The sequence below is a fragment of the Ips typographus genome, linkage group LG7, assembly GCF_016097725.1.
Source record: "Ips typographus isolate SLU linkage group LG7, UJ_Ityp_2.0, whole genome shotgun sequence".
Taxonomy (NCBI): Eukaryota; Metazoa; Arthropoda; class Insecta; order Coleoptera; family Curculionidae; genus Ips; species Ips typographus.
Window position 1 is genome coordinate 1,818,678 of NC_138428.1, and position 14,352 is coordinate 1,833,029.

Here is a 14,352-nt window from a genome sequence, read left to right on the forward strand (position 1 = left end):
TTCCTCTTAGTCATTTTCACCTTTCCCTTCATTATTTATTATTTAGAGTCATCAAAATTTTTTAATATCATAATTAATTGATAAAATACGTGACTTGCGTATCAAAAAAGCACTGTTCACTTGAATGATCGCGATCATTGTAGCAGATAAACAGTGATGCGTTATTCCTATAATTAGTGACTCAAATCCATCTCAAAATCAAAAAAGAAAAAAAATCTCTTTGAAAGAATCCTACAGGGTGAACTCTACAACTACTAGAATATAAATTAACACACAATAGTAATGACAAAATCCTAGCTTAATGACAATAAAGCTGACAGGTTGTCCACCTATAGCAAACAAATACTAATCGAGATTAACCTTAATCCAAGCTAAATCTCTTATTGGATGTGATGTCTTAAATTTGGCTTTAATAAGCAATATAATAGATTGCATTAAGTTGTAAGAGTCATTTTAAACTGTGACATGCATTGGAGTTCAGTAGTACATTTGGTAGTTTAGAGCAACCATGCATCTATTTACTGGTGCTATTTTAGTGTTTTTGTGTTGCCAATTTGGCAATGGCGCTCCTTTAACCGATGTCAAAGAGTTGACAGTGGAGGATATTAAGGAGGTCCTTACTAATAAAGTTCCTCAAGACGGTGAGTATTTATCATCACTTTTAATGTAATTTACTACAATTTTTTCTGTCTCTTAGAGTGGCAAACCTATCTGAAAGAAGAGACTTACATCGGTTATGAGATACAACAAGAAGGCAAAGATTGGGTATGTCCTCCCTAATTTGGATAATTAACAGTGACAAAGAGTATTACGTTGTAGGAAGATAGAGAAGAAGCAGAATTGGCAGTGGGAATTTTCCACTACTTCGTGAACCACCAAGAAGAAATACGTAAAAAGAAGGAAGTTTTGAATGAGGTTACCGTCAGGGATGTCATATGTTTTGCAGAACCGATTGGTTGTATCGACACTAATGATTCTGCCCTCAGACCCACTGCTTAAACAAAAAGTTGTTTGTATAGTTGTGAGTACCTAATAAACTGAAGTGTATGATTTTTTTGGTCATTTTTATTAAGGAAAATGTTAATTACAAGAATACTGACAATCTTGTCAGATTATTAAAATGTCATATCTTAAAATGTCATAAAACCCTAGAGCAGTTAGTAGTGCTCAACACCTGGTGATATCTGTACATAACTTGAAATTTCCAAGAAAATTTCACACATTTCATAATTAAAACTGATATTCAGTTTTTCACACTGTTTTTTGTAGTTATCACCATTCCCTTTGTTCTTGTACCCTCTTCGTTCCTCAAACAGCTCCAGTATCTCATCTGTCATCCAATTGTTCCCATACGTCACCCATGTTAGCTTCCTCTACCGTCTGTGGATCTATGGTTGTCAGTATTTTTTTATTAAATTTTTTAGTAACTTTGTTTCTTCATTTTTAAGTCTTTCGTAATCTATCTTTCGCTGTGGTACATGGGTTTTTCAAGAGAACATGGTTTGAGGGCACATCGGCGCCCGAATAGGTGCATACTCTCTTTACCGATGTCCCATAACGTTTGTTGATGAGTATGTTATCGATCTGATTGGGGATTATGTTGTCTGGGTGATCTCCTGGAGCTTTCCACGTATATAAGGGCCTAGGTGGTGTCAGTGGTCCAGTCAAAAATAGCCAATATATTAAGCATGAAGATGATATGGTGAATACAGGGAATCATAAACGTGATAAAGATTTAATATTCTATTCTATCTGCTTTACAACTTGACTGATAACGATAAATATCAGTAAAGTGTTTTACATTTCTTATAGATATTTGCTGTTGTTATGTGCTTTATTAAACATTGTTTTGAATACAACTAGATGTCATTGCACTGATCTTCAATCCCATACGTAAAAATACTATATTTAGTACTGGTAATTCGTACGTGCACAACCAAGTATCAAGTTCATCTGGTTCGGGTATACGTAAATATTCCCAGTCGCTGTTTAGTTTGGTTTATGAACTCGTCAACTCGTAGTGAAAGCCGGTCAACAACACGCTGCTATGGCTTGCTGTTCAAACGGTAATTTTAGCTTTGCAACGTATAAACTTTTGGTTTACTGATGATTTCAATTACAAAAAACAGGTCCTGGATATGCCTCTCCTTTGGATGCAATGCAAAATGGTCCTAGAGAGAAAATTTTATATGTTTGTTGCGTACAACCTGACCAAACTGAGGGTAAAAGTGACCTTTTGGCTACTGTAGACGTAGATACAGAATCTCCTACTTATTGCCAGGTAAATACTATCCTGCATATAAAATAACTATTCACCAAAAATGGTTTATTAGTTGTTAAAGTTTTAAATATGCATGACCTATTTTAGCCTTCTCGTCCATAAATTTGCATTTACGAGCATATTCGTTTTAAGTATATTTTCACTTACTATTTAATTTTCTATCCAGATTATTCACCGACTTAGAACAGGAAGACCAAACGATGAGCTACATCACAGTGGATGGAATGTATGCTCAAGCTGTCATGGTAAAACCGGATGTGGTAAAAGAGATAAGTTGGTTCTGCCTTCTCTGTTATCAAATCGAGTGTTTATAGTGAACACTGGAAGTGATCCTAGAGCTCCAACAATGCATAAGGTAACTGCTGTAACAAACATTTTTTTAATTAATACTAAGTTTGACATTTAAGGTGATTGAAGCTGAGGAAGTCAACAAAACTAACTGTACAGCATTACATACTGCTCATTGTTTGGCAGATGGTCAAGTGATGATCTCTGCAATGGGTGATTTGGATGGAAATCCCAAGAGTGACTATGTGCTGATTGATTCCCAAACTTTTACCGTCAAAGGTGAATAAGTAGTTCATTTGGGCTCAAATAACAATGTGAAGATTTAATTTTACACTTTAAATTAAAAAAACAATTTTGAATCTCCAATATCTGCAGGTACTTGGGTGCAAGGAAAAGCCGCTCGTTTCAACTACGATTTTTGGTACCAACCCTACCACGACGTCATGATTTCAACAGAATGGGGTGCTCCTCGAATATGGCGTAGGGGATTTCATCCCGACGATGACAAACTACCGGATGCTTATGGACAAAATTTAAATTTCTATTCCTGGAGTAAGCGGGAACTTATCCAGACAATAGGTACTTGTAGATAATATACCTGGTGTGCGTAGTAACTTATGCTTTAGTCAGATTTAGGTAGTGAAGACGGTGTAGCTCCGCTAGAAGTGAGGTTTCTGCATAATCCTAAAGAGAGTCAGGGATACGTAGGAACTGCCGTTGGTTCTTCTGTTTTCAGGTATTAAAAACTTCAAAGTTCTTGCGAAACTGTCATCAATGGTATATATTTGTCCTTTCGTAGATTTTACAAGAATAACGAAGGACAATGGTCTGCAGAAAGGGTTATCAAAGTACCACCTAAAAATGTGTCTGGCTGGTTTGGCCCTTATATCGGAGGTATATTTAACAACTTTTATTACTAGGGTTGTTTGAATAAAGTGACTTTTTATAGGACTAATCAGCGACATTTTGATATCCTTGGACGATCGTTTCTTGTATTTTTCCAATTGGTTGCACGGCGATGTCAGGCAATATGACATAACTGACAGGTCCAAACCTAAACTAACAGGTAACTAAATTTACGCTTAACTTGCATAAGTTTGAGTTTAACAAAACTGCAGGTCAAATATTTTTGGGAGGAAAAATCGTCAGCGACTCTGATGTGAAAGTGCTCAAAGATGAGGAATTACAGCAACCTCCTGAACCTGTTTTTATTAAGGGTAAACGGTTCTTCGGTGGTCCCCAGATGTTACAACTGTCTTTAGATGGAAAACGGTTTACTCTAAAGTAGCTCCGTTCTTTCAAAAATTTTATTTGTTTTTGTTGTAGGTTGTATGTTAGTACAAGTTTATTTTCTCCTTGGGATCGTCAGTTTTACCCTGAAACAATTAAGGAAGGAGGACGGATTGTAAAACTGGACATAGATACTGTTAAGGGAGGAATGAGCCTTGATGAGGACTTTCTAATTGATTTTTCAGACGGAGTTGATGGACCGATTCTTCCTCATGAAATGAGGTATTTACTTACTGAAATTGGTTTTTCTGCTTTGAAACCATACATTTTTTGTAGGTATCCTGGAGGAGACTGCACTTCAGATATCTGGCTGGCTGATTCTGTCTAATTTTTCTTATTGCTCTTATTTAGGACATTTGGTACATCAAAATGCTTTTTCGTTATTACGACTTTTTGATCAATTAAGGGTAAAAAAATTAAAACTCCTTTTGTGAATAAGGTAAAATTGAAACATATTTTATTGATTCCTTTGATATGTAGAGAAAACAAAATTATTACTTCCAGATAGGCAGAAAGAGCGTGTGTGCGTTATAGTTTTACATTATTAAACAAAATTCGGAATGTAAGTAAATTGCTACGCGCACCAATCCCTTAGTAATACTATCATTAGACCTGGTTAGGTCCAGCAGAAATTATTCCCGAACAAAAAAAAAACAGTCGTATTATATCGGCGGTGGTAACTCTATTATAGTAAATTTATTATGTATATACAATATAGAAACATCTAGTAGTAAAAGTCTCAAGCGGTTTGTTAGTATAAAAATTATTTAAGTAAGAACACTTTTTTCCTCAAGAGGGTGAAAACCAACGGGGAAGCGTTAGCTGGTCGATTGAGGATTGAGCTTTTCTGCTTAATCAGAATGATTAACGAAAACTGATTAGTTTAATGGTGATGGTATAGCAAAACGGATAATTTTTTGTGTTTACGCACTTAAATAAATGGTATTCCACCTTACCCTCATGTAGTCTTAAAAGATTTACATTAAAACTCTTGTGACACATCATACAATACGGATTACTTACATTTACAACTCTTTGAATGTGTTTTTGTTTAATTTTTCTTATTAGTTCTATGACATTCTTGATTTGCGTACTTTAGCAACACTATTCAGCATAAAAGATGCTTTTAAACAAATATCTGATGCGATATAATTTGAAATGTTTGTGCTACAAAAACTGTTATGCTGTTGTAAGTTTACCACACGGTATAACAGAAACCAACGCACACAGACTGCTACCTCGATTAACAATAAGTCAAGCTAAAAAAGAGGAGCCCACAAACACTCTTGGAAGATATGCAAATCATCTGAAATAGAAAAAGAGCAATAGTTGGAAAGAGTCTTAAAAAATAGTAAATCTTCGTCTTCTTTGTAAAGACTTTTTGGTCTGTTTTGTCTGGTCAATGTTTTTCATTCTCCTGTGAGATATGTCAAACTATTTTTCCATCTTTTTACTGGTTTTCCGTTTAGCACAGCCTTGGCTTTTTTTTTAGTTTTTCTTCGTGAATGATATTGGGATTCTTCTTCTGCCTTGTCAGCTCTTATCTTTGTGTTTTGGTTGTTATCGTAATGAAAGTATAATAATATTCGTTCGCATTATGCTGACCGTTTGTGCATTGTCTAGACTTGTGTGAAAATTTTCCAATCGACGGATTGAACGAAAGGGTTGCCAGCTTGCATTATCCAATTCTGTTAGATTTACTTAATGAACTGAATCTCAAATCAAAAGTATTTGCAAGCAGACAAAACAACTTGCAGCAATAGAGACAAGAAAGTTAGTGGTACCTGGGTAGGTAAGATGAAACTAAAGATAAAACATTTTCAGCAATTGAAATGAATGCAAAAAGAACAATTTTTCTATTTTATTTTAAAAATCAAACTTGATGGTGGTAATTGACTTTTGGAATACCTTATTTGCGTGAAGTACTGAACAAGATACTACTACTGTCATTAATATCGTTTGATAAAACGAATGAAAACAAACGACTTAGCGATACAAGGCACCATGTACAATTTCTCAATTCGATCCTCAATCGAACCTATTTAATTAGTTTTTGCGTTTGGTACTTTTAACAATATACACTTATTCCATATTAATATCGCTTATAATCTCTTTTACATATTATCTATACCATTGTCTTTATTATTGTGCAAGTGAGAGAGAGACAGAGAGGAGTTTCCTTTATCAAACGCATGCAAGTGTGAATTTGCACCCCATTTGATAGTTTTGCAGGTACAGATTGCTTAATCAAACTCATTGGAATGTTAACTGTACCCACATAATGTCTACTACAACTTTTAACCACTCAATTTGAGTCACCCTGTATATAATACATTATATAGGAAATACATAACAAAATATCCAGCAATGCCAGAATGTTCAACTTTCTTTTTTTTATATAAACAATAAAACAATTTGATCTAACTAAAGCAGTTAATAAATAAATTCACTAGCATTATTTGAAGGGCGAGAAGAAGCTACAGGAGTCTCTACAGCCTTGTGATTCCGCATACATCTCTATGTATAGAAATAGACTATTATAATAAAAAGTATCACCCTGTGTAGTATTTACAAACATTGATCCCACTGTAGCGCGGCCTAAATAAAATATATACAGAGCGTCGCCAAAAACAAAGACACAAGAAAACTTAAACGGGAGCATAGCCGAGATTCTTCCTTTGCAAAAATAGGTGGATTTCACGAAACGTGGGACGTTCAGTGTCTACACGTCTCCAACATTCGGACATCAACTCGTAGATGTCAGATTTGTTGTTGCCGGAAGGCCTCGGCAGGTACTTGTATTGATTATCGTCGCAATGAAGTCTAGTTAATTTAAGTAAATGTTTTTAATTAATTTAAAACAAAAATCAGGACTTACCTAGCTAAATTCTCCATTACATCCGGATCAGTCATCCAGTCATAAGGTTGCCGTCGACATAGTGTCAGAATCTCCCATAAAGTGACAGCAAAAGCCCACACATCACTTTTCGTTGTATATTTCATTTGATACACCTGTAAAATTTGGTTTTTTTTTAGTGTAAGTGCCTGAAATAATTTATAAAGTGTAGTTTACCGCCTCCCAGGACATCCATCTGATTGGCAAAGGGGTGTTACCATCCACTTTATAGTAGTCGTTGGCGTATAGTTCGTTGTGAGTTCCGTAATCGCAGATTTTCACCTGGTAAGCCTTGCCGATTAGACAGTTTCTGGTTGCCAGATCTCTGCAAGAAGATAAAATTATGTTGCTATAATACAAGTGGACAACAGTACAACGGATCCTGTTGAAAATTGTTATTAAATGTTATTTTATTATCTGGAGGGACACTTACATCTGAAAAATTAGGCTCTTTTAAACTTGGTTCTTCATTTAACTAGTTTTAAAATACACCTTTACTTTGATGTAATGATGTTTATATTTAGAAGGAAGCCTTTATTGTCTTCATGTCAAAGCTTTGATTATTGGTTTGTTCTTTCTGAATACTACCATGAAACATTTGATTCTTCAAAATTTTAGTCTGCTGATTGACAAATATAGATCAATTGAGGTAATTGTGCTTTTTCATAAACTAAATAATCATTTTGTTTGTTAGTCATGAAGCCCTAAAAACCACTCTGATGAATTGAATGCAGTAGTGAATTTGGATTGATTCACAATAAACTAAATCTTCCACCATCTAACCAGTCTAGGAGAAATGTTTTTGTTGGAAAATGCTAGTAAAAATTTGTAGTAAATTTGGTGTTTGAAATGTCCAGATTTGAAATGAAGTTTAGTATTGATTACGCAGGTAAGTGTCATTGATGAACAGTTACATTCTCATCTTCGGATGGTGAGTAGAAGGCAATGAGGATTATGTTCTGGCCCCCAGTTTAAGACTGACAATAAAAAATTGACGTTATCGCATCCGAGGTTCAGAAACTAAAAATCCACTTAATAGCTCTGCCTGAAACCAAGAAAAAGGGACAAAACACAGAACTTATCAAAGGGTTTGTTCATATCTTTACCGGAGTGTCAATACTAATAATAAAAGACTGGAGGAATAAAATAACTAACTGAAAAGCTATTGACAAACATTTTTAACATTTCCTCTAAATTCTCCCACTACACAAAATTATTATTCTCAAAAGTGAACAACAACAACCAACTATAAAATGTACTTGACAGCAACAGAAACCACTAATACGTAAATGGTTTACTTCACTTCTGCCAATGGACCAAAAAAAGACAGACAGGTGAAAAAGCAGAATATTGTACTGATATTTACTTATTGCTTCATTCGTAAATCGTAACATTTAATTACTGTTTTTCATTCATGAATACTGAAGAAGATTGCATTGCAAGACATTTGCATTGAGTACAACAGTTGGATAGCACAATTTCTTTAAATTAATTTTGCAGTAACGAAACACATACAAAAGTACATTATAAAGAATCTTCTGGATAGTTAAGATTTACCTGTGAACAAAGTCCAATGTCTCTAAGTAACGCATGCCTCGCGCAATTTGAGCTGCCATATAAAGTAAACAGTTGTGGCTGAGACTCTTTGCACCGCTGCTACCATTGACCTGGTGCATTTTCAGAAATTGGCACAGATCCCCATGTTCCGCATACTCCATCACCACGCACAACGGCTCTTTTTCGCTGCAAATGCCCAGCACTCGTGCGATGTTATCATCGTCCAACGCTGCCAGAATTCGCACGTCTCTGTAGAAGTCTTTCCTGACTCAGAAAAACAATTAGAACCAGACCACTTTAGGGAAATTGATCTTACTTTTCTTTCTCCGATGCTCCGTCTGCCAGGAACTTAATAGCTACCAGTCGAGTATCTAGTGGAACAATTCCATCTGCTTCGGCGATGTAAATCTGGATAAATGTATGTGTGATAACCGAATTAGGTATACTTAGTCAACAAACCGTTCCGAAAGCTCCCTCAGATAATTTGCTAAGCATCCGAAGACGATGTCGTGGAAACTCGTTTACAGGTGTTTGCTCTAGCTTCTTCTTCAGCACCGCCAAAGCTTCTTGTTGCGTTGGTGACTACAATAAAAATCTTAACTATTTTACCTCATTAAGACTAAAACTACACAAGTTTAAGTACTTTTCTTCTTTCCTGAGCGCCCTCGCTTCTGGTGCTTCTTAAAGACACCCGATTTTGAGGTCTACTTCTTGACATGGGCAATGTGGCTTGATCACAAGCAGGCAGCAGTGGCAAGGTATTACCCTCAGGCACCGCGTAATCGTAATTATCACAGTTGGACGTCGACGTGGATGACGACTTCTTTGTACAGCCGTAATCGGTCATCTCCATTACGATGGGGCTGTAGCTGTAATATGGTGCAAACCGCATAGCCTGATAAGGCTCCTGGTAGGTGTTTTCTTCAGGGTGTGGTAGCGGCAATGTAGACCTTAAACCGTTTACATAAAACCTAAGAGTTACCAAATAATATACGACTTACCGCAAACTGGACTTAAGGGAGTGACTTTTCTTGTAGTAATCATCTGAGGAACAACGATTGATGTCTGTTACTCCATAAGCTTCGATGTGGTCCTTTTCAGGTACGCTGTACACACTTTCATCGCCTTGGCACCGGTGAGACAAACTTCCATTAGGAAACCCGAGATTTGAGGTGTTTGGGCTGCGCAGGTACTTCCTGTTCTTAAATCTAACACCAAATGCTTTAACCTACGCAGTTTCATTGATTTTAGACACTAAACTTACTTGTAGATAAGGAACATAATGATTCCTAATAGCAACAACACCACAATGACCCCAACCAGAATGAGTACCAAAAAGGCTGTCTCATTTTCACCAGCAACTGGGATTTCAATTTTGTGCTCACGCTCATGCACTCCTCGAGTACTGACCGTGGTGGACTCTGGCTCTGCCGAAAAGTTCCCATGAGCCACCACCGACTCAAACGCCACCTCGCTGATCAAAATCCACTTAGAGGCAAAATAGAGCTGCAGCTTCACAAAACGTCCCACTCGATGATGCAGTTTAACGGTCACGTTTCGAGCGTTCTCAAATATTCGATCTTCGATATATTCAAACACGATCGGTTCACCACGACTGAAACGTCTCCCGCCTACACTAAACGACACTTTCACCATGGAAAACACTTGAATATCTTTGGTAAATTGGTTGTTGCAGTAGATGTGGACTGCGGAAAACTCCCGGACGCGATCAAACTCAAACTTGATGTCGATGGGTTTATGCCTGGAGTCGTTTTTCCAACCGACCCAAGTTTGGCCGTCGTACATGTCGGTTTTGTAGTCGTCATGACCGAATTTTCCGTCGATTAACTGACCAAGACCGTGTCTTAGATCATGATCGTCCCAAACTCCATCGTACCTAAATATGAAACAAAAATATGACGTCTTTTGACTCAATGGGTTCAGTTTTAGTAAAGCTACGGTTTCCTAATAAAGTAATACAGGTGATAAACAGTTAGATCAATTTCATGGGCTTAAACACTTTAGAGGTTGTCACAAATCACGACAATATAGTAACTCAAAATAATATAGAGAAACCCTAAAATTTAAAAACCTCTAAACATTTTTTTGTCTTCTGATATACTAATATTGCATGAGCCCAAAACGTCCATTTTCTACCAGTTCACCTAAAAGTGCTCGAGCGAGTACTGAGTGACTATGACGTTGCACCACACTCTAGAAAACCATGGTTTCGTCAACATAAAGACGGCATTTATTTCCGTCATATGACGGCCGCTAGATAACAGCACCGTTTTTCTAGAAAACCATAGCTTTTGGATCCATCTGTAAACTAGACGTCTACATGCGACGGGAGGATAGAGTTTTGAGAGAATTCCCAGTCCTCCCTCTAGGGTACTACAAAATTTAGAGGCCCGCTGGACAGAAGCGTCGGAGGCACCCGATCCTGCTTCATCAACAGTTCCGGGCACTCCCTCAACTCCTCCCCCAGCCCCCGAGATGACCCCACGATTCAGCTGAGTCTGTAGCCAACATATTGAGACCTGCCATTCTGTGGCAGGTGTCAGCCAAATTTGATAGAAATCAGTCTATTTCGCCACGTTTTCTATTTCCTACATCGTTACGGAGGTATCTAAATCTAGATGAAACGACTCAACAAAAATCTGACTAAGTTCTGAGGCACTATCACATATTCTTTCAAACCGATCGCATATGCAGTTGATAGCAAAGAGACTGACAATTTAGAATTCCCACAAATCTACTATTTCAAGAGATAAGAACAAAAAGTAAGAATTAACTTAAGTAGAAACTCACCCCAAATCGAAAAACTCCCAGTTTCCACGTTTATCTCCTTGTGGCATTGAGTAACTAACAATTCCGTCGGTCCATCTACAGCCGTACAGTTCGACTCGCATACAAACCGTACGACGGTGTTGGCTGTAGGGGTAAAACCGGATTTTACTAGCCCACAAAGGGGGATCCAATTGCCGTTTCGATTCCAAGTAAGGGTTGATGTTGCCTGGAATTACCTGGAAAAAGTTGTGAGTCATTCAACGTGTTACCGCTATTATTATTTTCTCGGTATTGGATGGTAATGGAAAGGTTTCCGGCCTGGATATTAAAGATGAAGTATGTGATACACCTTAGTAATTTCTGACCCTAAGCAAATTAAGGAAACCGATTTTTGCATTTCATTATTGTTGTCGCGCCATCTCAAGAAAACACCGCTTCTTGAAGCCACGTACGTAAGGTGATCCTGGTAATCACTGCCCGGTCTTTGATGAGTGGGCACAATAAAACAACCCGTTTCAAAAAGAACACTGGTTTAATAACAAGAGTCCTTAAAATACTCGGAAAACCCCAAAACGTGTTACATCCCCCTTCCTTGGTTATATCAACAACTCTCCTCTTTTCTTAACCTCACTCCCCCCTTTTGCGTGCGATACACACGCCGTCAACTAATCGACGCGCCGCCTACCGTATGAAAAATGAACTGATAGCTGCCACAAACAACGATCTATTCTTTTTAAACAATAATTTGCTGGCTCCGACAATTGTGGTTGTTTCACCCAGTACATTACACCGTGCCAATGTTGAAAAAGTAACCTCTAATTATAATGAAAGATCGTATCGCTCACCACTATAAATTCATTGTAAAGTGCGACACGAATGACCAACAAGCAAACGAACAGCTTACTAAAACTTACGGTTCATTGGCGTATCTTAACAAAGAACAATGACAGTTTACTAGCGGACTTGCACGTGAGCCACTGAACTGAGTATGGGGAATAAAAGTAGGGTTCCCGTTTGCACTTATCAGAATCCCCAATATGAAAGGGGGGACTCCTAATTTCGCACGGTCACGCAACGTTCTGTCGTCGTCCCGGCGCCTTGTCCACGACGTCGCGACGCTAATTTGCACTTTTTGATTGCACTAATGTAGAAAAAATACAGCAATTCACATGTGAAATATATGAAAATGAAACATTTCCGCTTGGGGATTACAATATTGGCTAAAATAAATACATAGCTTCAAATCGGCCAAAAATTTAAATTATTTGTGCCCATTGAAAATCCGTCTGGTTTTTGACTGTTCCGGATCAATACTGGAACAAGTTGGTTGCCAGATTGTGTTATTACCTGGAAATCGACTTACGGTCTAACCAGAAAAAAGACATCACGTGGGCGTAAGGTTAATAACGTCGTTTTGGCCCCCCCGAAAAATTAATTGGAACCGAAACTACGTGCCCAAACTGGGGCGCACGTATTCCACTAAAGTCGTAAAAAATAATGAACCGTTTCGTTCTCCATTACTGCAACCTTCAAGTAGCGTGTTTTGCTCTAACGACCAAATTACCTAACCTTCTGTTTTCAACCTATTTTAATTAACCCACCATTGCATCTCGCATTTTCCAGACGATTACGATGATCCCTTGTAAACAACACTTTAGAATAAAAAGGCCATTAATAACTTGAAAGTTTGTGAATTCCTCTTGCGGTTTAATTCGTAAGTTTGTCGGCCCTAACTTTGAGGAAATTAATTATTTACTTCAAGCCAACAATCTTCCTAATAATTCTCTCAGTTTGTACTTCCCCCGGTCATTTCAATGAGCTTAGTGTAGCATCTTTAGAAAGTTTTAAGTTGTGCAAGTTTGTCTTCTTAAATTTGTATTTACCTACGTAAAACATTAATGGAATTAATTCTTTAAAATAATTATAATTTTTTTTAAGCGGAACATTTTTTAGAATTTTTAAGTATATACTGAGAGGTCATGTAAATTTTTCTCTGGCATTGCCAGATAGTTTCTAGCAATGCCAGTTAGTTTCTAACACTTCTAACTATTTTCTGGCAAGTGTCAATTGGTTGCTAACAATGCCAGATAGTTTCTGGCAAAATTGCATGCATTGTTTGCTTGTGTTTTCCTATCCATTTAGTAAACAGCTTAGTTTTGAATTAATGGCGACCGCAGCTGAGGACAAAATCTTAACAAAGAGAGAAGTCACCAGTTCTGAAGAATTTGATCTCTTGTGGTTAACAGGATCAGTACGTTTTATCTTCGTAAACGGACGTCCTGTATAAACTGTTTACCAGATAATAGGAATAATAAATCCTTAAGCTTCAGAAAAAACTGCATAAAGAGGCATAATTTTTCACTTTAAGTCACTTTAGCTCCGTACATAAATTTCAATTTGCAAAGCGTAAAAATTGAAAAATTACGTTCCTGGGGGATATTGGCCTACACTGAAATACCCCAACATGACAAACTTTACTCAAAGTGGTAACGCGACGTGCGGTCGCGTTACAAACGACAGGAAGCAACTCTTTACAGGTGGCGGAAACATAAAATTTCGCAAACGAAGCCAGAAATTTATAACATCAAAGGCGAAGTGGCTCCCCGGTTAAATTAAGCCAATTTTCGTTGTCACTCCGAGTTGGGTCGCGCGACAAATTTATGAATCATAATTCGCCGACACCTCAAAAGGCTCGAAACATGATTTACGGCCTTTTGACGGGGATTCAAAAACTAAAAACCACATGGAAATTCCACTGCAAAATGCGAAAATTCCGGATTGTGACATGAAAAACCCAGTAACGAAAACGGGAAGCACGAATTTGGAACGGGCTTTGTGATTAGAGAAAATCTAGCCCAGAATATACTCGAATTCAAACCAATAAATGAAAGAATATGCTACATCAGACTTAAAGGACAATGGTACAATTTCGATCATTTCAGCCCATGCACCAACTGAGGAGAAGGATGGAGCTACCAAAGATGCCTTCTACGATGCCCTAGAAAGAACTATAGATACAATGCCCAAACATGACATGCAATTAGAGAACAACAGAAGTATGAAGCAATGGAAAGAGATCAGAGCAATCTCTTGGGAGAAGAGAGGATTTAAGCCCAGATCCATACCAACACTGAAGAACAACCAAAAGCACATGATACTCAATGACGAATAACTAATTGAATAGAGAGAGAGAGAGAAGACGTATATCGTATTACCAAAATCTTCATAATTAGTCTTCAGAACCGGACAT

At 37.4% G+C, this 14,352-nt stretch overlaps 3 protein-coding genes across 8 annotated transcripts in view; 2 read left to right on the top strand and 1 right to left on the bottom strand.

The window, feature by feature from the left end:
- The first annotated feature begins 442 nt into the window (after positions 1–442).
- LOC145731897 (uncharacterized) lies at positions 443–1,052 on the top strand. Its single transcript, XM_081983892.1, has 3 exons — positions 443–641; positions 698–765; positions 820–1,052. The coding sequence occupies exons 1-3, from the start codon at positions 509–511 to the stop codon at positions 997–999; spliced, it is 381 nt and encodes a 126-aa protein (XP_081840018.1). The 5' UTR covers positions 443–508; the 3' UTR covers positions 1,000–1,052.
- Positions 1,053–1,801: 749 nt separating this feature from the next.
- On the top strand, positions 1,802–4,814 carry LOC145731893 (methanethiol oxidase). Of its 2 annotated transcripts, XR_014178911.1 has the most exons (12): positions 1,802–2,066; positions 2,130–2,281; positions 2,448–2,636; positions 2,689–2,848; positions 2,945–3,148; positions 3,200–3,305; positions 3,369–3,463; positions 3,519–3,635; positions 3,688–3,841; positions 3,896–4,081; positions 4,136–4,298; positions 4,364–4,814. XR_014178911.1 is itself a non-coding variant. In XM_081983886.1 (11 exons), the coding sequence occupies exons 1-11, from the start codon at positions 2,048–2,050 to the stop codon at positions 4,185–4,187; spliced, it is 1,434 nt and encodes a 477-aa protein (XP_081840012.1). In that variant the 5' UTR covers positions 1,802–2,047; the 3' UTR covers positions 4,188–4,814. The 2 variants fall into 2 exon arrangements, 1 of the variants encoding a protein (XP_081840012.1); XM_081983886.1 differs by having other exon boundaries at positions 4,136–4,814.
- LOC145731891 (discoidin domain-containing receptor 2-like) overlaps positions 4,295–14,352 on the bottom strand; it is a 49,606-nt gene continuing 39,548 nt past the window's right edge. For 2 of the 5 annotated variants that reach the window (XM_081983884.1, XM_081983883.1), the window contains 10 exons: positions 11,124–11,338; positions 9,577–10,209; positions 9,314–9,520; positions 8,956–9,262; positions 8,772–8,894; positions 8,629–8,720; positions 8,313–8,576; positions 6,933–7,080; positions 6,738–6,871; positions 4,295–6,682 (listed from right to left, as the gene is read on the bottom strand). In XM_081983884.1, coding sequence (XP_081840010.1) covers positions 6,508–6,682; positions 6,738–6,871; positions 6,933–7,080; positions 8,313–8,576; positions 8,629–8,720; positions 8,772–8,894; positions 8,956–9,262; positions 9,314–9,520; positions 9,577–10,209; positions 11,124–11,338 — 2,298 coding nt within the window. In that variant the 3' untranslated portion in view covers positions 4,295–6,507. Of the gene's footprint in view, positions 6,683–6,737; positions 6,872–6,932; positions 7,081–8,312; positions 8,577–8,628; positions 8,721–8,771; positions 8,895–8,955; positions 9,263–9,313; positions 9,521–9,576; positions 10,210–11,123; positions 11,339–11,451; positions 11,586–14,352 lie in introns of those variants that run through there. The other 3 variants (XR_014178909.1, XR_014178910.1, XM_081983885.1) reach the window with 3 other exon arrangements.

Bases quoted from the DNA above. Each gene is read 5' to 3' on its own strand.
- LOC145731893 (XM_081983886.1), top strand. The intron at 2,849-2,944 runs GTGAATAAGTAG...CAATATCTGCAG, and splicing joins CCAAACTTTTACCGTCAAAG to GTACTTGGGTGCAAGGAAAA. The intron at 3,464-3,518 runs GTATATTTAACA...GACTTTTTATAG, and splicing joins GTTTGGCCCTTATATCGGAG to GACTAATCAGCGACATTTTG.
- LOC145731897 (XM_081983892.1), top strand. From the start codon at position 509: ATGCATCTATTTACTGGTGCTATTTTAGTGTTTTTGTGTTGCCAATTT. The intron at 642-697 runs GTGAGTATTTAT...TCTGTCTCTTAG, and splicing joins TAATAAAGTTCCTCAAGACG to AGTGGCAAACCTATCTGAAA. The intron at 766-819 runs GTATGTCCTCCC...ATTACGTTGTAG, and splicing joins AACAAGAAGGCAAAGATTGG to GAAGATAGAGAAGAAGCAGA.